This window comes from Onychomys torridus, chromosome 9 (assembly GCF_903995425.1).
Source record: "Onychomys torridus chromosome 9, mOncTor1.1, whole genome shotgun sequence".
Lineage (NCBI taxonomy): Eukaryota > Metazoa > Chordata > Mammalia > Rodentia > Cricetidae > Onychomys > Onychomys torridus.
The window spans coordinates 61,466,892-61,490,854 of NC_050451.1; the positions used below are offsets into that span (position 1 = coordinate 61,466,892).

General features: G+C 37.9%; 1 protein-coding gene across 2 annotated transcripts in view; it reads right to left on the reverse strand.

The window, feature by feature from the left end:
- Positions 1-2,232: 2,232 nt before the first annotated feature.
- Rb1 (RB transcriptional corepressor 1) overlaps positions 2,233-23,963 on the reverse strand; it is a 137,931-nt gene continuing 116,200 nt past the window's right edge. For both annotated transcript variants that reach the window (XM_036199022.1, XM_036199021.1), the window contains exons 18-27: positions 21,350-21,465; positions 19,191-19,336; positions 16,811-16,956; positions 15,393-15,497; positions 14,335-14,448; positions 14,067-14,230; positions 11,037-11,067; positions 7,416-7,558; positions 6,708-6,757; positions 2,233-4,084 (exon numbers count right to left, since the gene is read on the reverse strand). In XM_036199022.1, the coding sequence (XP_036054915.1) occupies positions 4,011-4,084; positions 6,708-6,757; positions 7,416-7,558; positions 11,037-11,067; positions 14,067-14,230; positions 14,335-14,448; positions 15,393-15,497; positions 16,811-16,956; positions 19,191-19,336; positions 21,350-21,465 (1,089 nt within the window). In that variant the 3' untranslated portion in view covers positions 2,233-4,010. The remainder of the gene's footprint in view (positions 4,085-6,707; positions 6,758-7,415; positions 7,559-11,036; positions 11,068-14,066; positions 14,231-14,334; positions 14,449-15,392; positions 15,498-16,810; positions 16,957-19,190; positions 19,337-21,349; positions 21,466-23,963) is intronic.

Genomic DNA, 23,963 nt, shown 5'->3' on the forward strand with positions numbered 1-23,963 from the left:
GATTGTAGTTCACTTCACATACAGTCAAGTTGACAACCAAGAAGAGCCATCATGTTGCTATTGCTGTGATCCCAGGACCGAAGGAAACTTGGGAAGGAAAGGCTGTATTAGCAGAATCTGAAGTAGAGGCCATGGGAAACGGTGCTTCTTACTGACTTTCTCTCCATGGCTTGCTCAGCCTGCTTGCTTACAGAACCCAAGACTACTTGCCCATGGTGGCATGTTACACAATGGCTTGGGCACTGCCAGACCAATCATTAAAAAAAATGTCTGACAGACTCACCCATAGGCCAATCTTCAATCTTAGGCATTTCCCCAAATTCAAGTCCCTCTTCCTAAGTAACTCAAGCTTGTGTCAAGTTGATATAACACCAAACAGGATAGTCATTTGTTATGAAGACGTACTTTTTTTGTGCAGTTTTACAATTTTATGTGTCAACTGAAAAGGTATACAGCTTTCCTTTGTCCCCCTGCCTCACCGACATATGTTAACTTGCCACTTACAGCATCTCCCCCAATGTGGGTACATCAGTTACAGCCTACCCAACTCCCTTTGGGAGTCTCACTCCTGCTGTTGAACACTCTGTGGGTCTGGAAAACATCCCAGCTCATCTCCGTTGCTACAATACACATAAATAGCTGTGATTTACCTATCCATTCCCTTTCTCCTCCCCTGATTCCTGGCAACCACTGGACTTGTAAAAACTGACTTAACATGCAGAAATGTTTTCTCTGCATATATGTAGGTGCACCACATATGTGTCGAGGACAGAAGAAAGGGCTAGATTCCCTGGAACTAGAGTTGTGGATGGTTGTGAACCATGTGGGGAAAGGGAAATGACTCTAGGTCTTCTGAAAGCACAACCCGTGCTCCTGACTGCTGAGCCATCTTCATGCCCACACTCTTCTTTTCGTCTTCATAATTTTACCTTTTCTAAAACATCACTGAAGTCTGAGCATGCAGTTTTTTCACACTGGCTTCTTTTATTTTGTCTTAGACACTTCATATTCCTCCACTGTCTTTCCATGGCTTAGCAGCTTCTTTTTAGTGCTGAATAGCACTCCAGTCTCTGGGTGGACCAGTTTGTCCATTCACTTACTGAAAGACACCTTGATTGCTTTTAGGATGTGGCAACTGTCAATAAGTGGCCCAACAACTGTGTCCACATTCTGTGTAGACATGTTCTCAGTCCCTTTTAGCAAATAAGTCACAAGGCGTGTGATTGTGTAATATTATGGTAAAGTTATGTTGGTTTTGTAAGCAACTGCCAAGCGGTAGGTATTCCCACTAGCAGTGGAGTTCTGTCATCGCCAGCCTTTGGTAGTGTTGGCAGTTTAGTTAGTGGTGGTCCAAATGCCGACCATTCCAACAGTGTGCAGTGCTGCACTGTCCTCCCCCGCATCTCCTAGATGATGCAGGATGTGGAGCCTCACTGGATATGCTTATCTGCCATCTGCTGCTGCTCTGGTGATCTATCATCTGGATAGGTCTTTGGCTCATTTTTAAATTAATTATTTCTTGTTGAGCTTAAGAGTTCTTTGTATATTTTGGATAATAGTCCTTTATCAGATGTATCTTTTGCAACACATTTTCCCCTAATCTTTCACTCTACCTCCTCTCCTCTCCTCTTTTTTTTTTTTTTTTTTTTTTTTAATTTATGTCTTCTATGTAACCCAAGCTGGTCTCCCACATATACCTTCCTGACTCAGCTGCTGAGTGCTGTGCTTATAAGCATTTGCCACCACAACCAGGTTTTTTCTGGTCCTGTGGTTTTGTTCTGTTTTTGCACCCCTGTGTAGTGGAGGCAGCGCAGACACCTCTTCTGAAGCTCAGTCCTACTTCTGGGGCCACCAGTCCTCACTAACTTGCTATTGTAAAAGAGCCTCCTGTCATTTATTACCATGTTTGGATACATTTACTGTTTATCAACAAAGGGGGACCTGCAGCCACCAGCCGGCAGTTAAACAGCCACTTACTGTCTCTCTCTGTGCCTACTGTACTAGTAACAGGGTCTCCTAAAACACACAATTTATTAAACAAATTCATTTCACAAAAATTGAGGCAAAAGGGAACAGAATATGCATGTATAAAGAAATAATATGTAATATCTATTATATATTATTATATTAGATGGGCCTAAAAGCACATCTCTGTAATTCTGAGGATCATCAGAATGAATGTTAGGAGAAAGCTCATATACAGAAAACAGCACAGAGACCATATCACACCAATAAGGCTCTTAACAACTAGTTTATTTTAAAATAGACAGACTATTATAGAAAATAGGAACATAGCAATTTTGAATGTATAGTTTTAACCAGTACAAAACCAAAACCAATAGTGCAGTGTCTGCAGCCTTAAGAAATCTCAATACAGGATCTTTGAAAATTCCTATAATTCTGTCACTAATTCTAACTTGAACTTACTAGCAAAAGACCTAGAAGTATGGTAAGCCCTTGACCTAAAACCTAACTAATCTGTAAGATGTTCATGCAAAACTTAATGAAGAAATGGAAAAAGCTGTCTATTGCTTTTGTTATCAAGATAACTAGCAAACTAGTTAAATCAAAACTAAATTGAGAAAATAGAAGTTTGTTTTCTAACAAGACCAGATTTCTTTTCAAAAAGTATGAAGTTTAGAAAAATGATTTTCTTAAATGCTAGCTGATGCTACCTTAAATATCACCTATTTTAAATTATACCATCTCTAAATAAGTTAATCCCACAAGATAATTTAAATACACCTTTAGGTGGAGGGGTAAAGGGAGTGCCTTTTTTCAATGCAGCTATTTTAACATGAAGCTTTTGCACAGAATCACAACATTAACTTATTTATAAACACCTTTGATTACTAGCAGTAATGTTGGACTAGAAATAGTGTGGCTTTGAATGAGCCAGTGTTATTAGACCAGATTGACTTTTAAAAAAATAATGGATAATTGCCAGTTCAAAAGGTATCTGGAAGACATGTACCATTCCAGAGAAAACACAAACTGTCTCAAATTTAAAGAGTAGAATAATTGTTGAGGTGCAATTAGACACTTGTATGGAGGGAAAGAAAATGAAGGCTCCTATAGTTAACAGTCTGCTTGTGGAACAAAATTAATTTGTATCTTGATTCTTCAGGACCCAAAAACATTAGAAAGTGCACTTGGGTTGTACTGTACTAGGGTCCTCTGCAGCACAGTTGTGGCCAGACTGGACTTTCAAGTACTACATGGGTACTTATAAATTCAGTAATCTGAACGATTCAAAGGAAAAAACCTGGAGTATTATCAATAATCTTCAGTTAAAGCATGAGTTGGATGAATAAAGAATCAATTATTACAGGTTCTGAGGTATGAAATCTGTGTCAGTAGTAAGACAGTATCATGTTTATACTTTGTTTTTTTTGCTTGTATTTCAAAGGTAAATATGTAAAACAAACACAGCACATTAGATTCTAATATTAAAACAAGCCCAATGTGTAGAAATTGTACTTTTCTGCAGTTTGTAACAATTTGTGTCAGTAGAAGATTCAAGATAATTTGGTTGAATGTGGACAGTCAGTCAACTTGCATCTGGAAGACAGGACACATTTTCTAAGGGTATTCACGATAAATTAAAAAATACATATAAATTAATAAAACCAAGAGCAAACATCACACATGTGCCACGAGGAAAGGCAAAGTAGTCAGCCAGGCGTAAGGGGTTGTAGGACCCTCTCCAGAGGCAGCCTCACTTCTGAGGGCAGCAGGCTCATGTTGGAAACGCAAACAGTCTGCTTTCATGTTTTAAATGGCATGATCTGCACAAGATTCTCAATCCTGTGTACTATCAATTCTATACCATTGATTACAACATTGAAGTGGCTTAGGAATCATCCACACAAATATTCAGCTTGTACCTGCACACTTTATATCTACAACATGAGTAAACATGGCCATTAGCAGAACCTGGGAACTACAGTCACATCCATGAGATGTGAGCAGGTGTCCCCGGGTCCACAGTGTCCAGGGTCCTGAGAGCCTCACTTTTCTTCCTTGTTTGAGCTGTCCATGATCTCATTCATTTTCTGCTTTTGCATTCGTGTTCGAGTAGAAGCTGAAAAAGCAACAAAGAACACTGGTAGTGCTGAGGATGTCTGCCATGCTCAGGTCGAGTAGCTGGAGCTCTGACCCCTGAGGTAAGGGTGTTTTGGTTTCCACATGGGGTCTTGGACTCAGGCTTCTCCTGTCTAGTGCTAGGATTAACATGTCTACTTACTTTTTAAAAGCCAGATTCCCGTTAAATTTTTTCCCTCGAGCTATACCACTAGAATGTGTATGTCTGTATATCTGTATGTCTGTATGTCTGCTTTGCATGTGCATATGTATAAATTATAAAATAAATCTGGGAAGAGTTGGAGAAGGGTGAAATCATCAAAACATATCATATACTATTCTCAAAAATTAGTATGTATTATGTGTACTTCAAATAAAAGCTTTAACAAGCACCGTTTTCTCTGTGACCCACCCCATACACCCCGTACATTCTTACATGCCCCATTGCAAACCACTAGTCGAGGACACCGAAGTCAAGTGTGGCACTTGCTAGAGCCACAGTCCCGCCCTGCAGACTGGACGCTGTAGTTCCACAATGGCAGCCATTCTCCTGGCCCCAAGACCTTTTTTTTTTTTCTTTTTTGAGACAGTTTAAGCTGGGCATGAACATTTTAAAAATGACTAATTGTTAATTATAATATGATTAAAACCAGAAACACTTAAATTGCTAAAAAGGAAACAAAAAAACTACTTTTGACTTTACACATGAAAATCATTATGCTCTTAAGGCTGGAAAGATGGCTCAGTGATTAAAAGCACATGCTGCACTTGTATACACCATTCCCAGCACCCATGCCTGGTGGCTTACAGCTGCCTATAAATCCACATACATACATAAAAAATAATTAAATTAACTAAAAAAGCAAACAAATTCTTGACTTTACAGGCAGACATTCTTCATTTAAAATCTACAATTAGTCCTCTGGGCAAGATTCTGCATTTAAATTCCCAGCATAAAAACAAACTACAAATATTCACATTGTCCCAGAATGACCCTGAACTTTGGATCTTCCCATCTCTACCTCTCAAAGGGCTGGGATTGGTGAGTACCACACCTGGTTCAGCACAGGGCTGAGGATGAATCTGGCAGACTGCTTGCCTCGCTTGTCCCTAATTTTCCAGTTGCAAAAACACCCTGAACTTCAGCCTGCCAGAGGAGACTGGAAATTGTATCTTTGCGTGTTACCAGGAAGTGTACTGACTACAGCTACAGACCAGACTCCTCTAAGGAAAAGACATCATCTAACAGCTTTCTGCCCCTTGTAACGTGTGCTTGTAGGCTCCAAAAGCACTTGTAAGCATTCCAAGGCTTGTATTTGGTTATAAGTGCCCTGTCCTTTACATGTGCCTTGTAGTGGTGGTGGTGGTGGGGCGCTAACTAATTTAAAAGATAAAATAGAAATGTATTATTGATATAACTAATATTCCAAATGCTTGGTATATTGAACCTTGGTTCAAACAACACACTTAAGGAAAAGGGCTTTAAAATCAGCCACAAGTACAGTTCTGCCGTGTGCTTTCTTTTGCAGCTGGCATCTCCAAAGCCTGGCTGTAAGTCCCCATCAGACTCACTGGCACTACCCCCAGCAGCTCTTAAATATTTCTACTCTTTCCAAGTCTCTTTCTTCGCTTATTACTGGATCTTACACCAGCTACACTCACTACCACAGCTATGTGCCTAAGCCAACCAGAAACAGTCGGCAAATACTGCCTTCCATCTACTTAATTTTGTATAGTTTCATAATAGCTTAGTGTAAAATTTCATTTGTCTTAATATTCCAAAAATAATTAACTCACTTTATTGTGTGTATACATATGTCTGTCGACTGCAGTGCTGAGGACTTAACTCAAGACCTGTGCACACTAGGCAGCAAACACTCTGCTACTCAGTGATAACTCATGACCCTACCATTCTAAATTCCTGTCACACTGACATTTAGAAAATGACCTGATCTTAATTTTTTAAAATTCTGATTTCCATTAATGAGAAACTTTGTTTGAAATTGTCTCAATTCTTGCAGATTAAGGGAGTTCAACAAACCCGGGGTATTTGCCCATGCTCCATGACGGCCCTGAAGTGCGCACACACCAGCACAAGCTGGACTGACTCAGTAGATATATAAAGGGAGAGGAGATAAAGTTGGGAGTATAATATGAGTGGAGTGGCCTGGGAGGAGTGGAAAGATGGGCAGTGGGGGGTGGATATGATCAAAATACATCGTACACATGTATGAAATCTCAAAAAATCATTTTGAAACTACAGTTCAACATCAGTGTAAGACTATTCAAAGGCTCTTGGGAAATGTGCTGACGACGTTCACTTGGTAGCACACACTTGGTCCACCAATGTGGGAGGTAAATATATACTCCTGTTTGAACTGTATTTTAAAAGCATAAATAGGGGTTGGGGATTTAGCTCAGTGGTAGAGTGCTTGCCTAACAAGCACAAGGCCCTGGGTTCGATCCTCAGCTCCACAAAAAAAATAAATAAATAAATAATAAAAGCGTAAATAACTCTGCCATTGAAGGACTAATGCGTGGATTCCTTCCTAGAGTGAAAAGGTTTTCTTCAATGAAAGCAGCAGCTTCTTCCCTGTATGTAAACTCGGGGAGTGAATACTTACTCATTTCTGCCAGTTTCTGTTGAAATTTGGACTCTGCTGGGAGATGTTTACTGCAGATGGAAAAAAAAAGTATTTCAAAAGCATACATACAACTTCCTAGTAAATCTGCTTTCAATGAAATTTTATGCTATTATTTTGGTTTCATTTCAAAAGCTTTCAAGTGATCTAAAATAAAGACCCAAATTTATGATCCTATAATTTTTTTTTTTTTTTTTGAGCTGAGGATTGAACCCAGGGCCTTGTGCTTGCTAGGCAAGCGCTCTACCACTGAGCTAAATCCCCAACCCAATCCTATAAATTTTTAATGGTTCTTATAAAGCACATATTTAGTATTTTTCAAGAGGAAGAATTTTTAAATTTCATGTTAAAACTAACACATTTGTATCAACAGCCATGTAGGAGCACATGCAGACTTCTAGTAACAGAGTCGTCACTAACTTCCACAGACGGCATCGGATTTCCACGGTACTTCCCACTCAGTATGTAGTTGATCTCGTTTTTTGAGACAAGGGCTCACTGTGTAGCTCTGGCTGCCCTTGAACTCACAGAGCTCTGCCTGTCTCTGCCTTCCACACGCCAGAATTAAAGGTGGGCTTCATCCTGGCCCACATCTACTCCTGTTTAGCGTTCTCACAACACAGAAAACTGACTGGACAAGGACTGAGGGGCTCGGACAGTGCTGAGACTCAAGCATCTCCGCGTTCCTACCTCCCATCTGCCTCATCGGCTCCCTCGATGTCAAAGCGGAGCTTTTTCAGTGGTTTTGGAGGGTTACCGCCTTCAGCACTTCTTTTAAGCACTCGGTCACTATTACACACCATCTGGTTTATTTTCTGGAACTTCTCAGATGTCTGCAATTTACAGAGTTCTTATTTAAAATCATTAAATAACAACATTTTGAAGTTAGCAGCTGCAAATTTTATTTTGAGGTCTGTCAAAAGTCAGGCAGAAGTAATCTCTTAATTTAATTCCCTGTCTTACTAAGGGAGAGGTTTTAAAAGAATTAACAGCTATGCCAGTTCTGCCTTCACTAAACACCCACTCCTCCTGAGTCCCCCACCTTCTTCAAGCGGCTCTTCCTCTCTGTCTTCCTGTACTGTCACACACTGGCTCAGCCCGTGGCCTTGCTGGGACTCACCCACAGGGAAACCAGGGCCTTTTCACAGAAGCAGCAGAGCTGGGTTATCTTTCTGGAAATTTTATATATATATATAATTTATTTATATTTTATATAAATATTTAGAGTATTACATAATGAGAAGGAAGGCCACAAGGAACTGAGATTCATTTCTTGGGTGTGTTGACACATATGTTGATATATTACAAATCAGCACTGATAATGGCATTTGTTGAAATGTTGATAATTCATAAAAGTTTTTAACTTCAATAGTCAAAGACTTCACAATTTTAGTCTAAGTAACATGATGTGAGTTTGGTAAGAAGTGTGGCACACCACCCCATCTCACCCAGTAGATAAGTATATGGAAACAGTCCATCTCTTAGCTTCTTTTCAAGACTGTCTCAGACATGCATATTACATGTTACTTGAGTCAACAAATGAAGTCAGATTTTCATATAGAGGTTAAACGTGATCTTTTTGGTGCATTAGACAGGATCAGCTTCAACTGATGAAAATATATTTATAGTACATATCAGCATGACCGAAACTTAGTCCCATTGCCCCATTAATATCTAGACAAATAGACAATTTTCTTCATTGTTTTACAGGTTGCAGTAAGCAAAAGGCTTGATGACCTTTGTTACACATCTGCCTAGCTCCAGCTGTACTTGCATGACTCCACAGCTCTTTCATGAACCTTGGCATGAATCAGATGTCACAGCATTGAGTATTTGTAAATTGACTTTTACACTTCATTTAGCATACTTCAACCTACCTCTAGAGCAATGGTTCTCAACCTGTGGGTTGTGAACCTTCAGGCAAATTTCTATCTCTAAAAATATATATATTACAATTCATAACAGTAGCAAAATTACAGTTATGAAGTTGCAATGAAAATGACCTTATGGCTGGGTCAGCACAACACGTGGAACTGTATTAAAGGTCACAGCATTAGGGAGGCGGAGAGCCCCTGCTCTAGAGAGTGCCTTCATGCATGCACACACCTGTTCTCTTTCTCTTCTCTCTTCCTCCCTTCCTCTTCTCTTTCTCGCCCTTGTTTTCCCCTAAAACAACACTTTTGCTATATAGCCTATGCTGGCCTACAAATCACTGTGTAGCCCAGGCTAGCCACAGACTCTTTTTAATTTTTTTCTTTCAATGGAAATAGATATTGTTCCTACAATATATTTTGATCAGTTTCACCTCCCCCAACTTCTCCGAGATTTCTCCCATTTTTCCCTTCAATTGGAATTCATCCCCTTTTTGTCTCTTGTTAGAAAACACATATGCACCTAAATAATAATAATAAATTAAGTAAGATAAAACAAACTAAGAATAGGACAAAACAAACAGAAGAAAAAAAGCCAAAGAAAAAACACAAGGTACACATACAGATGCAGAGACACACATTTGTACACATAAGAATCCCCTAAAAACACAAAACTTAAAGCTGTATTATATACATAAAACACCTGAAATGTTAAAAAGAAGAAGCCCTATCAAAACCTTATGAGACAAAGAACTTCCATTTTGTGTAAATCATCTACTGCTGGGCATGGGACTTGCCCTTAAGAGTGGTTTGTATCCCCAGACAGACTCCATTAGAGAGAACTGCTTTTTCATTTATGAGTAGACACAAATTCTTAATCCCCCTGCCTGTTTCCCAAGTGCTAAAATTACAGATATTTATCACTGTGCTTGGCTCATCATGAAACCAATTATTTAAAAACAAACTTTTATGATTATTATTATGTGTGCAGGACGTGTGTGAATGTGAGCATATGTACCATGGTGCACATGCCGAGGTCAGAGGACTAACTTTCGGAGCCAGTTTTCTCCTTCCACCTTCTCTGTGGGTGCCAGGGATTAAATTCAGGCCACTGGGTGTATGCAGCAAGTGCCTTCACCCTTTGCACCAGCACACCATCACAGTCCCTTGCTAACCAGAGAAAGACTAGCACTGAGAGGAAGGAAGAAGAAGGCAGTGGGAAGGGGTGGAAAGAACCAATGGCTGAGCATTAGAGCACCATGTGTGCAAGGAGACCAGGAGCTAAAGACATGCTGCTAATGTGTGGAGATAGTGCTTCATTCCAGAGTGCCTCATTTCAAACTGTGAGTTACTGATTTTCAAAACACTGTGTAAACATTTATATGAGATTACATACATACATGTGTACCATGTGGCCTTTGTCTTCCTGCTCCTAAAACCCTTGGAACTTCCTGAGTGATAAAGATGATAGGCCATCTTTTGTTCTAATAGAGAGACCTCTTATAGGCCCCTAGATAGCATCAGCATGGGGTCAGAGTGTCAGAAAGATAAGCCATGGTTAGAAGCTGGGAATGTTCAGCCACAGTTCCTAACCTCTAGGGTGGGGAAAATCAGTAGAGATTAGTACAAAATGAAATCCTTCAGCATCAGGATTGGAATAGCTCTTGACCTGCTACCTCCACAGGAACAGGTTAGGGATCCCAGTGGACAACACCCTAATGTGTCTCTTCATCTGGTGCTTATCTGTATCTTTTGTTAATTTGTTAATAGTCAGTAAACCATTTTCCAGAATTTGCAAATATTCAAGTAAATGGTCAAACTGGAAAGGAAAGTTAGAGGGATCCTCTGACTTTTAGCCAAATTGGTGTAACCCAGGAACTTGCCACTTTTGACTGGCATCTGGGAAAAGTTAATGACCTCAGCCCTGGGACCTGTTGGATCCAAAGACAACTGGGTAATCAAGTCAAACTGAACTGAACTGGGTGACACCAGCTATGTATAGGGTTTGAGAATACACGTTTCATTTTAGGAGTACTGTGAGCATGAAAACACTTTATATGTGTATATAAATGACTAATTACATGTATATTACATAATCTCAGAGAAATGTTTAGAAAACAATTTGGAAGGTCACCAATTATGAATATTATTCAAAGTTAAACCTGATTTGAAAATAAATTCAGATGGCTTTCTCAATTTTATATAATATGACTAGAGGACATATCTGGACAATTATACCTATAAGCTCAAATTATGGAAATCTTCCATTTCTTTTATAGCTGCAATATAAATCACTGATGTTCATATGCAGTTGTCCAACAACAAACCACCAAATAAAGGAAGATATAGGGTAGGGGCACACAGAATATTTGCATCATATTGCCCAGTATATTTTAGATAACAATCTATGACATCATTTTTCATAGAAAGAAATACTCACCCCAAAGGATTCACCAATTGAGACCAAGATTCTGTCAAGTTAAGATAAAATGTGAGTTAGTCGTGAAAACTAGACACAAATTGTGCAGATGTGCAGGGATGAGCACACACACATCATTCTCAACCACCAGAGATCAAGGGTTTCCTGTCCCTGAAATCACTGACACCTTATATGCATTAGGGATTGCTATACTAGTGCTAGTGTGATTAAAACATAAGTAGTCAGTGGTTGTTTGTTTGTTTGTTTGTGGTGCTGAGGATCAAACCCAAAGCTTCAAATACGCTAGTCATGCATTCCCACTGAGCTATACCTCCAGACCTCTTAGATTTGCAACAATAACTCTAGGTTTGTAGAGCATAAGTCTGCTATGCCCACATTTAAAGAGGGTTTTTAGAAAGTTTTAAGATTATCTTTACTTAGTTCTTCATAAGTCAACAAATGTAACCTCATTCTAATTTACGTTGCATTTGACACAAACTTGTAAGTCAGTAGTACAATTTTAAAGTCCAGTAAGATGGCTCAGCAGGTAAAAGCACTGTAACCAGACCTGATGACTTGAGTTCAGTCCCTGAAACTCAAAGAATCAGTCTAACAAGTTGTGCTCGCCCCACCCCCCATGCACAGTAACATGCATGGCCCCCAAGTAAATAAAATAAATACAAAACAAAATGACAACATTAACAATTTAAAAATTAAGAAGGTCTGGTGAGATGGCTCAGCAGGTAGAGATACTTGCTCCACACATCTGGTAACCTGAGTTCCATCGCCAAAACGCACATATAAAGGTGACTAGAGAACAGACTCTACAAAGCAGTCCTCTGACCATCACGTGTGCCCTGGCATGTGAGCCCCGCTCCCCTCAATAAATACAATTTAAAATTTATGTTTATAAAGTAATAATCAGACTTTAATTAAAATTTATATTGCTATGTAGTAAAAGTTATTTTTATGTATTCTATAATCAGAGATCCTTATTATTCATTTTTTTTCATTTCAAATATATCATTTATGGTTTGGTTTGGTTTCTCATTACAGGGGTTGAAACTGGGGCATTTGTATATGTTAGGCTAGTGCTCTACCACCAAGCTACATCTCAACCATTCTCCTGACAAGGTCTAACTGAGCTGCCCCAGCAGGACCAGAACTTGTGATACTCTGTCTTCAGCCTCTTAAGCAACTGAGATCAGAGGTCTATGTTATCAGACTCAATTATAATTTATATTTTTGATAATGAAGTTGAAAAAGTATTTCTTTTTTGCAGGCCAATAAAGATTTAAAATATACATAGGGAAATAGTAGCTATGTAGATTTTATTGTCATCCATTTCCTTGATAAGGGACATCCTTCCATGTACATTCAATTAATCAGAATACCTAAATATGCGGCATGAACAGAATGCTACTCTAAAGCCTCATCAGTGACTTGCCAATTAGGATGTTCACAATGTGGCTTTTTCCTAATGAGCACCAAAGCATGCTGGGCATGGTGGCTCCCTATAAATTAGGACTTGGGAGGCTGAAGCAGTTAGAAAGACTGCTGCAAATGTGAGGCAATCCTGGGCACATACTGAAAGATCACGCTTCAAAGAGGGAAAAGTAAACATACAAACAGGAATCCAGACACACACAGGAGCTTTCCACCATATTTCCAGTTATTTTTCTACTTAATATATTTCTACAGAGTTTGTAATTTTAATCACAAGTGTGCATTACTCATGTAATTAAATGTACTACACAGGTATTTCCTAAAAAGCTAATAGAGCCCTTTTCTCATTTGTTTTTCTTGCCCATCAGGTACAAACTACATGTACTGAGAATTTCTGATGAGGCTGCATTAATTATACTAGTTAATTGACCTCCTACTTTATAAACATTAAGCCAATTTCAAATAGCCCATGATAACACATAATTAGTCAAATGAAGGACTTCAAAGCCAAAGATACAATTGTCATTGTATAAAATCTTTCATCTGAGAATTTTAAACAACTTCACGTTCATTTTGCTGAGCCAGAGCCCTTCTGAAACAGAAATTCCCAATGAATGTAAGAAATATATCAACAGGATTAAGAAAGGTGGGTTTTAATTGACAGTAATCTACATTTAATAAGAACGCTTCATTTAAAAAATTTACTTACTTATTATTATTACTGTGTGTGTATATGATCTTTGTGTGTGTCAATGTGGGCAAGCATGTCAAAGTCAGAGAACAATTTTGGGAGGCTGGTTCTCTCCTTCTGTCATGGATCTAGGAATCGATCTCATCATTAGGCTTGTGTGGCAAGTACTTTTATGGGTAGTCCATGTTGCCAGCCCAAGCAAAATACTAAGATCCATAGAATTTACAGTAAATGTAGAATAAAGAATCTGGGCATGATGACACACAACTTTAATCCCAGCACTCAGAAGCAGAGGCAAGTAGATCTATGAATCTGTAGCCTGCCTGGTCTACATAGTAAGTTCCAGGCCAGCCCAAGGGCTACATAGTTGAGACCTTGCTTAAAATAAGTAAGTAAGTAAATAAATAAATAAATACTTTTAAGCTAAAATGATCTACTTCAATGGCTTATAAAACTATTAGTGTTTTAGCTGGGTGGTGGCAACACACACTTTTAATCCCAGCAGGTAGGAGGCAGAGGCAGGTGGATCTTGTGAGTTGTAGGCCAGCCTGGTCTATAGAGCGAGTTCCAGGATAGCCAGAGCTATTACACAAGGAAACCTTATCTTGAGCTCCCCCAAAACAAACAAACAAAAAACCCCACAGAAACTATTAGTGTTCTGAAGACTACATAACATTGGCTCTTAAACTATGTACACAGGGGACCTCAGCAGCTGGGCAAGTCCATCGAGGTAAACGCATTTCTTTCTCCCCAAATTCTTGTCATACATTTACTTAAGGTAATAAGGAAATTAGATACCCAACAGCCTAGCCCATTCTAAACAAAGAAAGCTTTGCATTTTTATGCTTAAATCAAAACTATCAGTGTAAATGGTATTTTTTTTTTCAGCATTCCCTTAAAAAGGAAACACCAACCTTGATCTTGGAGTCATTTTTGTGGGTGTTGGCAGACCTTCTGAAATTTTATAAGGACTCTTTAGGGGTGATATATAGATGTTACCTCCAGGAATCCGTAAAGGTGAACTAGAAAACTTGTAAGGGCTTCGAGGAATGTGAGGTATTGGTGACAAGGTAGGAGGCTAGAGACAAAACAGAAGGAAAAAAGGTAATTGATCCAATGTTTTGGTGGGGATCCATTACTTTGTCATTAGATTTCCCCAATCAAAGGATATTTTCAACATACCCTGGTGGAGGCATACTGCAAAATATTTGTTTTTAGTCTCTGCATGAAAACTGAGTTATAGAATACTATAATGGAATCAAACTCCTCTTCTCTGATCAAAACACGTTTAAAGGTCTGAGGAAAAATAATAAAAAACATGTTACATGAATTTAAGAACTCGTCTCTCTAAATTTTCTTTTAAAATAGTTTGTACATAGTTTTATAAAAACCACATTTTATAAAGAAAACAGTAATCTGAAAAGGCTTCTTTAGATTTAGATTATATATTCAAAGCGAAATGTCACCAAGGTGATCCAGAGAAAGGGCCTGACAGCCAGATGGGAAACTGGCCGTCCTACAAGAGGTAGATAGGCTATGCTGAGCAAAAGCCCCAGTATGCAGACAGCATTCAATGGCCTATCGCAGCCCCCTAGTCTAAAGGGTTTAGGAAGTGTGCACTACTCCCTTGCAAGAAGCAGACATTTAATATCAACATTTATTATGCAACTCAATTTTACTTTATTTATTCATTTTTTATTTTTAAAAGCTGGATCTAGCTATGTAACTCCATACTCATGATGTCTCTTTCTCACTTAGCATTCCAAGTAGGAATTGTAGGCCTGGGCCACCATATCCAACTTATGAAACAATAACCAAGGATTCCCTGCTGTGCTCCAGGGTAGTGTGAAATGTGTGTCATATTAAGTGTGTTTCATCATGATGGCCTCTCTGTGGGAGAGGAAACTAGAGACACAAATGGGCTTGCAATGGAAAATGCTTTTATGTCTTTATAAAGATTCACTTACACTGTCTTTTCCAGGGAAAAATAAAAACTAATATACTACTAAGTTTATTTCAAATATCCTAGTTATTACTATATAAAAATATAGTATTATTTATGAACTTCAAGTGTGGATTTACATTTCATAGTTTGTCATAGTTTTCTAATTTCACTTTAGCTGCAAGTAACTAACCAACATTATAACACTAAATCAGAATACATGATCTCTAATTAACAACTGACATCAATTATGAACACTGATTTATTTTTAAAAGTCTTACCATGAGAGATTACCTACCTCCTGGACAGCATGAGGAAGATCCTTGTATGCAGTTACGATGATTTTGAATTTAAGGTCTATGTTCTTCACTTTGCAGATGCCATACATCGAGCACATCATAATCTAATAGGAAGTGTGACAGAAGCACTCAGAACTTCAGTATATCTTTCTTTGGGCCTTAAAAGAAGGGAGTTTAATTTCTGCTAAGTTTTTTCACCTATTCTGAGCTTGGTTTAGCCTGAAGTCTATGTAAGATGTTTAACCAAAACATCTGTATTTACAAAACAAAATGAGAGCAGCTAACTCATTTATTCAGTACTGACTACCTAGTTTGTTAAGTTACCCTGAGTGTAGCTCCAGCTCTTTAATGTTTATCCAAAGTGTCGAAACTAGAATGGGCTAACTGTATGATTAGTACTTTTTTAAAAGTTGTATGAAAAAGTTCCAAGTTATCCAGTGAAGTAACATGTAATAATTTGGTATGTACAGACATGCTGGTGACAGAAACCCAATACTGTTAACCGTGCTCTGACTCAGTCTGAATGTAGGTTTGATTAGTTTTGTTGCTGAATTTTCATTAGGCTATATCACTATGATAAAAAAATTTTCTATATGGTATCATTCAATAAAACTATTTTAAATGCAAAACTAAGATTTGAAAATGATTCTCTGTGGCCTTAAATATCTGTATGAACTTTTCCCCCTAATTCAAGTATTCATCATTCTGCAACATTTTGCTGACATCTGCTGTTACCAAGGATTCCTGCTCACCATGTCCTGCTCAGTGTCTTACAACTGAGCCTCACACTGAGAATGCCATTTATGATGCAGTGTGCCAATTGATATTTTTCTTCTTCTTTAAAGTATTACTCATAAAAATCTGAGCAAAATTAAGCAAAAACCTTGTTCTCCAGGAATCTGATTGTTTATGTTATCTCAAGAGCTTCACCACTGAGCTGCATCACCAGCATTTTTATTATTTTTACTTTGGGACAGAGTCTTAGTAAGTTACCCAGGCTGGACTTGAACTTGTCATGTAGTACCAATAGTCTTCAAATTTGTGAGTCTTCAGCCTTAGCCTCTTGAGATTAGCTGTGATTACAGGCATATGTCACCACTCCTGGTTAGATCAGTTGGTTCCTGTCTCATGTTATTTCTACACTAAAATGAAATCTAGCTACACAATATAGAAAAGGCCTTTGCTAAGTGGGTTACTTGGTAATTTTTTAAATAAATAATGTCTGTGTCATAATAAAAATATACATATAATATCTAAAGCTCTGATTCGTAAGAACTATAGCAAAAAAATATAAATGGCACCCAGCAAGTGATGAAATAGATTACTAAACTAATGTAGCTGTTCACTTGAAACCAGTCTTTACTGGAAATCAGCACACAGTTAACAGTAAGTAGAAAGAAATGACTGACTTTCTTACCTGGTCCAAATGCCGGTCTTTCATGAGCTCATACTCATTTTGCAGTGTGTGCTGAAACAGAGTCCAGATAATATGCTCTAGTTCTGGATGCTCAGACAGAAGGCGTGCACATAGTGTATTTAATCGGAGATATGCTAGACGGTACACTGCAGACATAAGGGGAATGAAGCCTGTTTACTGTCCATTTTCAATTATGAGTGGATTTTTCCAAATATTAAATTCCTTTATAATACTGTAAGTAGCATTTTAACAATAACTTAGCCTCTAAGACTATTTTCCTTATGAATAAATGATTCCTAGTATTAGCAGTGTTACAAACACAAGGCTCAATAATACTTGCTGAATTGGCTATTATACTATGAAACTGAGGGAGAGAGGAAAGGTCATATGATATTGTGAAATGAGGTAAACCAAATAAGATTTTCTTTGGTTCTGTTGGAAATCATTCATCATAGTTGTTGGAAATTTCCATTAACAATATTAAGAGAGATTATTATTAAAATAATGAAATTGCAAGTGATTATTCTTTTTTTCCAACCTTAAGAGAAAAAAAAAATCCCATGCATTTCTCTATAAATACCAATGGAGCATACTCTTGAAAACTGTAAACTCTCTCAGTGAACATGACCATGGTAGGAAGTTTAGTTTAAGGGTAACACTACAAATAGGACTTCAGAGAAAAGGAATTTGTATTTTTATCCATTTACTTTACATGTAAAGACCCATGGTTCAAAACATTCTTTAAAATCTTGCATAGGGTAAACAGAACTTTTCAAAGCTAACAATTTATCCCCAAAGGTCTAAAACTTTACTATACGTCAAGTTTTCTAGGTATATATAGATATATTTCAGTTAGGTAGGTAATCTTCAAACACTTCAAAGACCTACAGAATATGGCATTTAAAATGTTTTAAAAATTTAGACTTTTCTGGACAGTAAGACACATCTGCTTTTGGCAGCACCAATTACTTCAAAGAGGATGATGGACATCGAAGAAACTCATTATGGAGTTTGCTTTCTTTATGACAAAAGTTAACCACTGGGCAAAAAAAATGCCCTTGCCTCAACTGTTTGACAGGATGCTGTATAAACTGGACATACAGGAACCACAGAAAGGTGACCACTGAGAGATGGTTCTTCACGTTCCTGCTTCACAGAAGAAACTGCCAGACATTCTACAGGACATGGAGAGAAATGACTGACGAACTTTGCCAGAAGGGGCAGAACAGTCCTTAAAATTTCCTGCTTCACTGAAAGCCAGAGACTCTAGACCTATAGGCTAAAAATAGATGCCCCAATGATACTGAAAAACTTTGGATGACTGTCCAGGCAGCCAGATGTCTCTGTAATTTCTAAAATTATGGAAGCTGCTTGCCATGCACTTCCTGTTTACTCAGGTAATATTATATCCTTCTGGGATGGAGTTAAAGACTAGATAGTTATAATTATAGTTTTCCTTAATCATGATAAAAGATAACTTAGATATAAAACTTTATACTCACAAAAATAGGATAGACTATTTTCTTTAATTTTGCCAAATACAAATAGACTAGATATTGCAACTGTTAATTCTTGCTTGGCAACTGCTTTGCTATATATAATTTTACTATGTTAAAGTTAAAACCTTCCTTTTTGATTAGACAGAAAAGGGGAAATGCTGTGGGATGTCTTTCTATATACTATATGTATGGCTCTCACTGGATAGTAAATAAAGCTGCACTGGCCTATGGCAGGGCAGGATGGAGCCAGGCAGGAAAATCCAAAAGCGATAATGAGAAAGGAAGGGCAGAGTCAAGGAGACGCCAGTCTACTGTCAAAGGAGCAACAAGATGCCAGCAGACAGGTAACGCCAGGGCCACATGGCAACATATAGATTAATAGGAATGGGTTAATTTAAGATGAAAGAGCTAGCTAACAAAAAGCTGATGCCATAGGCCATACAGTTGGTAATTAATATAAGCCTCTGAATGATTATTTTCTAAGCAGCTGCAGGACTGCAGGGCTGGACAGGACAGAGAAGCTTCTGGCTAGACACCACAGATTTGTAGGGTGGGCCTCGCTATTCTACTACATCTACAGACAACTACAGAATGCTATGTAATCTGATTAACAGATTTCTTAAATGTCCTGAATATCCAAGAAATATGTCTATATTATCTCAACTCTGGACAAACATGTGAAAAGAAAAATAATATCAGTGTATTTGTAAACACTAATTTGAAGACATAACAACAGAAACAACACTAACATAGCATTTTCTGAGTGCATAGAGATGTTAGATAATGTGCTCAGGGTCACAGATCATAAGTACTGCAGCTATGACTCAAACTAGTAAGCCTGGTTCCAGAGTCTGTGCTCTTAAAAGTAATCTTCTACTGACCTTTTTTGTAAAATAGGGAAAGGGAGGTAGATTTCAATGGCTTCTGAGAATGGAAGGCTGAGGCTGCTTGTGTCTCTGTATTTGTAGCAGAATTTGCACGTGTAGTTGAGCTTCTTTTCTTTGGGGATCTTATAGGAGAAAGATACCTAGATATATACAAAGGATAAGTCTTCATTTCTCTCTCTCTCTCTCTCTCTCTCTCTCTCTCTCTCACACACACACACACACACACACACACAAGTTGTGTTCCATTATATACATGTACTCAGACACATTTTACCTATTTGATATAATACTGTATACCAAATTCAATGAGTCAGTTATTTAAATACAAACTGGGAAAGCTAGCTTAACAGGAAAAATGTGCTACCTTTCTATACTTCCTGACTTTCCTTTAGTTTACATAACTAACAGCTATAAAATGACTTAACTTGTACACTAACAGGTCTCCCTGGAATTCCAGACACAGCTATTCAGTTATGATATGGACAGACTCTCAGACCTTCAAAGGCCAAAGCGAACTCTGGATTCCCTCACCCAGTTTTCCCATCCCAAACAAATGTCACTACATAGCATCTAGTGCTTTAAAGTAAAAGACCTAGGAATGAAATTTAAAAATTTCTCCATCTGTCTAGTTCCTCAAATATGCTCTAAATCAAATCAATGTAAAACCTGTCATTTCTATTGCAAAATACATTCCAGACCTTTCATTTCTATCTTTAATGTTTATGACAGACCAAGTCACCCACACCCCTCATTTAGGATATTCAAAGTCTTTGAACTTTTTTCTGTTTTCTTGTCTTGAGGCTTTCTAGCCCTCAAGTCCAACTGTACTTCAAATAGCAGTCAGAATAGTCTTTTAATATAAATTATACACAGCTGCATCTGTGTTTGAATGGTTTCTCACTACCTTATAAAAATCTAAACTTCTTACAGCTTATAGGAACTTAGAGACTCTAACCCCAGTGCATCCCTTCAACCTTACCTTTACTACTCATACTATGACCCATCCACCCTAGGTTTCTGTCTAGTCTCCAATTTAGTCAGTTTCCCCAAACAGCATGCCTGGTCAGCATTCAGTTGCCTTTTAGGTCTCTAGTCAAAATATCACTTCACCAGAAAAGGAAAGCCTCTAAATGCTCTATCACCTTCTCTGTTTCACATTCATGTCACTCCACTGGTTTTACTTACAGCACCAAGACTAAAATCAACTAATGGCAGTTTATTTACTTACCGCTTCCTGCCTCCAACATACAAAGTCCTATAGGGGAGAAGAACCAGGCCATCTAAATCTTACCAGTAACTGACACTGTTAACCTAGCACTTAACAGATAACCATTTACTGACTTAAAGGAAAATATAAAGCTGACTTGTGTGAAAATATTACCAAGCAAACAAACTCGTACATGAATACAGAGTCTCTGTGATCTAGAAATACTTTAGATAGTAGTTACCATGGAAATGGTATCTCAGGAAAATGGTCCCTCTGTTAAGCATGGACTGCTATATTTCTACAGAACCAGGCAGAAATGTTAAGCACATGTCCATGAAAGGCAATAGCTGGAAGGATTAAAAAAGCATGGGTGTTGGTAGACTACTTGGCTTCCTTTCTGTTTATCATAAGTTACCTTACTTCCCTCATTCCCATTTTACAGATAAGTGTTGATGATGCAGTATCTTCTACCTTGTAGGGCTGGTAAGAACATTTAGTGAAAAATATGAATCTGAAGTACTTACACAAACGCACAAAATCCAGGGCGCCTCCATACATGCTATGATCTCTCATTCTTACCAGTGCACACTAACGATGTGGAATGTTCTACACCACTCCTTATACCTGTGCTATATCTCACCCCAACGGTCTGATATCTACTCTCTGAAAAAATGTTTCCTGCTTTCTGGCTGATCACTAAGGACTATCAAAAATGGCATCATCTCTGTCCTAAAAAATTCTCTATTACACCAACTCCATGTGATTCAGCAGCTTTGTAATTCTTTGTATGACCTTATTTAGGTCATGTATCTTACATTCCTCTTAAAGAAAAAACAATGTCTTATGCAAAACTCCAGTCCTACAGTTTCTATATAATGTTCTGCATTTCCCTTATGGTCCAAGTATCTTTGCAGTTTGAAGGATAACATGTGGCATTTCTACTTACATATCTGCTGCAGTATGGTTATTCTGGAGAGGAAGGCTAAGAGGACAAGCAGACTCAAGGTGATCAGGTCCTTCTCCATCTTTGGACTGCTTAATGAGATCAAATAAAGGTGAGTCCTGGATGAAAGAAAACAGAATTATAACAACATCAGCAAGCATGTTTTTTCCGAGTATATATCAAAAGCAGTCATTTGACATGATTAAGCACTATTACCTTTAGGCAGAATGAGATCCTTTACTCCATTTTGAAATTCTTGCTTGCCAATTTTTGATATTGTGTGCATGCACACACAAAAATGGGAAAATGTATGACCTTAAATATTTCTACAACATTGAATACATGTGTCTTGGCTTTTGATTTTTTTTCGAATATTCACTTACATATAATGAGATTTAGGGATGAAATCAAAGTTTAAGTACAGGATCCACTCATGTTTTAAATATCCCTTATACATGTGGTCTGGGGTAATTTTATCAACACTTAGCTTTACTTTCTGATTATGATCATCATATGAGGTAGCATCATGTTAGGATGTAACAAGTTTTGGATTTGAGGCTGGAAAACAGCCCACAAGGTAGAATGAATGATTTCTTAGCCTGACTCCAACCCCAAAAAAGGCTTTGGATTTTGAAGCACTTCAAATTTCAGAGGTTAGGCTAGTGATGTGTAAACTTACTAGGAAAGAAGGTACAATTTAGGCAAAAAACATACAAAATAGTCAAAGTATGTAGAGAAGAAAATAATAAGTCTATGAATAGAACTTAATAAAACTGAAAACAAAGATAATATATAGTTTTATCAACAAAGATAACAACTATTATTGAAAATAACAGACCTCCAGTAAAGTTGATAAAAAGAGAAGGAAGAGCTAATTAGTACTAGAAACTAAGAGTGGAACATCATATGAAAGATACAAAAGATAACAGGGGACTTAAAATAATTTTATGTTTAATAAACTGGAAACCTTAGACTACGGTTTTAAAAAATCCTACAACTGTGTCTCTCTCTCTCTCTCTCTCTCTCACACACACACACACACACACACACACACACACACACACACACGGCCCAGGTTGGTCTCATGCAGGCTCATTAACTGTTGGTCTGGAATTCATGTGCTCCCATGAGCTCAGGTCAGCTGTCTCTGTGGGTTCCTCTGTCATGACCTTGACCCTCCTGGCTGGGCATCAAACTTAGATCCTCTGGATGAACAGAGTGCACTGAACCACAGGCATCTTTCCAGTCCCCCATATGAACTTTTTACCCTCCAGAAGGTCTGGAAGCCATGATACCAGATGCCTTAGACAGTGAGGCAAAAGGGGAATTAGCAACTGGAAAATTGGCAGAACTCTACCTAAGGGTAAACTAAACAACAAGACATTTGCCTCCTCTTCTACAGTGGTGAAAAAATAGAGATTTGTTGAGCATAAAACAGAACTGCTTGTCATGAAGTCTCCAGACAGAATCTAAAAAGGAACTACTATACTAAAGAAGGTAGCATTAATGAAAAGTCTTGGTCACAAATTTTACATCTTCCACACTGCTTACTGTCTCCACATCCTTGGATGTTTGAAACTATGATCATACCCTCCAGGCATGAAAACATAAGCATCAAGCTAAGTAAATGTTGACTCTAAGAGAAAAGAACTACAGATATTAGCAAACCAAAGGCTTTATAAGGGAATTCTATCCATGCAAGTCACTACACAGTCAAAAATCCCGGGTAAACACAGCCTCCAGCTAACTTTCAGTGATTTACACTTACACATGAATGCCAATCAAGTATTTCAGGCAAGTTTCTACTCTGAAAGTACCAAAGCATACCAAACAAAAAGCACCTTGAGAGAAACACGTCAGGAAAGAAGAAATGTAAAAGGAAAGAAAACCCAATAAATTAAGTTAGCCAATATTCCTTTTGAATAGGAAGTTACTCATGTCTAAGTAATACAGTCCCAAACAGTAGGTTCTTCTTACCCTTCTTAATTTCATTCACCTCATCTCAAAACATAAAGAACTAGGTTTTTTATTGTTTAAAAGCTTTATAAAATTTATGTGTATGGGCATTTTTGCCTACATGTATACCTATCTACCACATGTACATAATGCTTTGTAGAGGCTAGAAGACAGTACTGGACCATCTAGAACTAGAGTTAGAGAGGGTTGTTACCTATAATATAAGTGCTGAAAATGAAACCCAGGTCCTCTGCAAGAACAACAAATTCTCTTAATGGCTGAGCAATCTCTCCAATTCTGGTTTGTTTTTGAGACACTCACTATGTAGCCTTGCCTGGCCTGGAACTTGCTAGTTAGACCAAGTAGGCCTCCAACTCAGAAATCCCCTCTCCCTGCCTCCTGAGTTCTAGGATTAATGACATGCACCACCATACCTAGCAGGGTTCATTTTTCTTAATTGTAAAGTAGAGATATTTAGGTAAGAATATCTAAAATTATAGTATTGTGAATTCATATGACACAATGCTAAGAATTTGGACTAAGGTTTAACAAAGTGTCATATAAATATTTGATGATATTATGGTTATAGTCTTTATTTATAATTATAAATGCCATTTACAAAGGACAGTATATCTTTTCAAATGCAAACATATGCCTAATA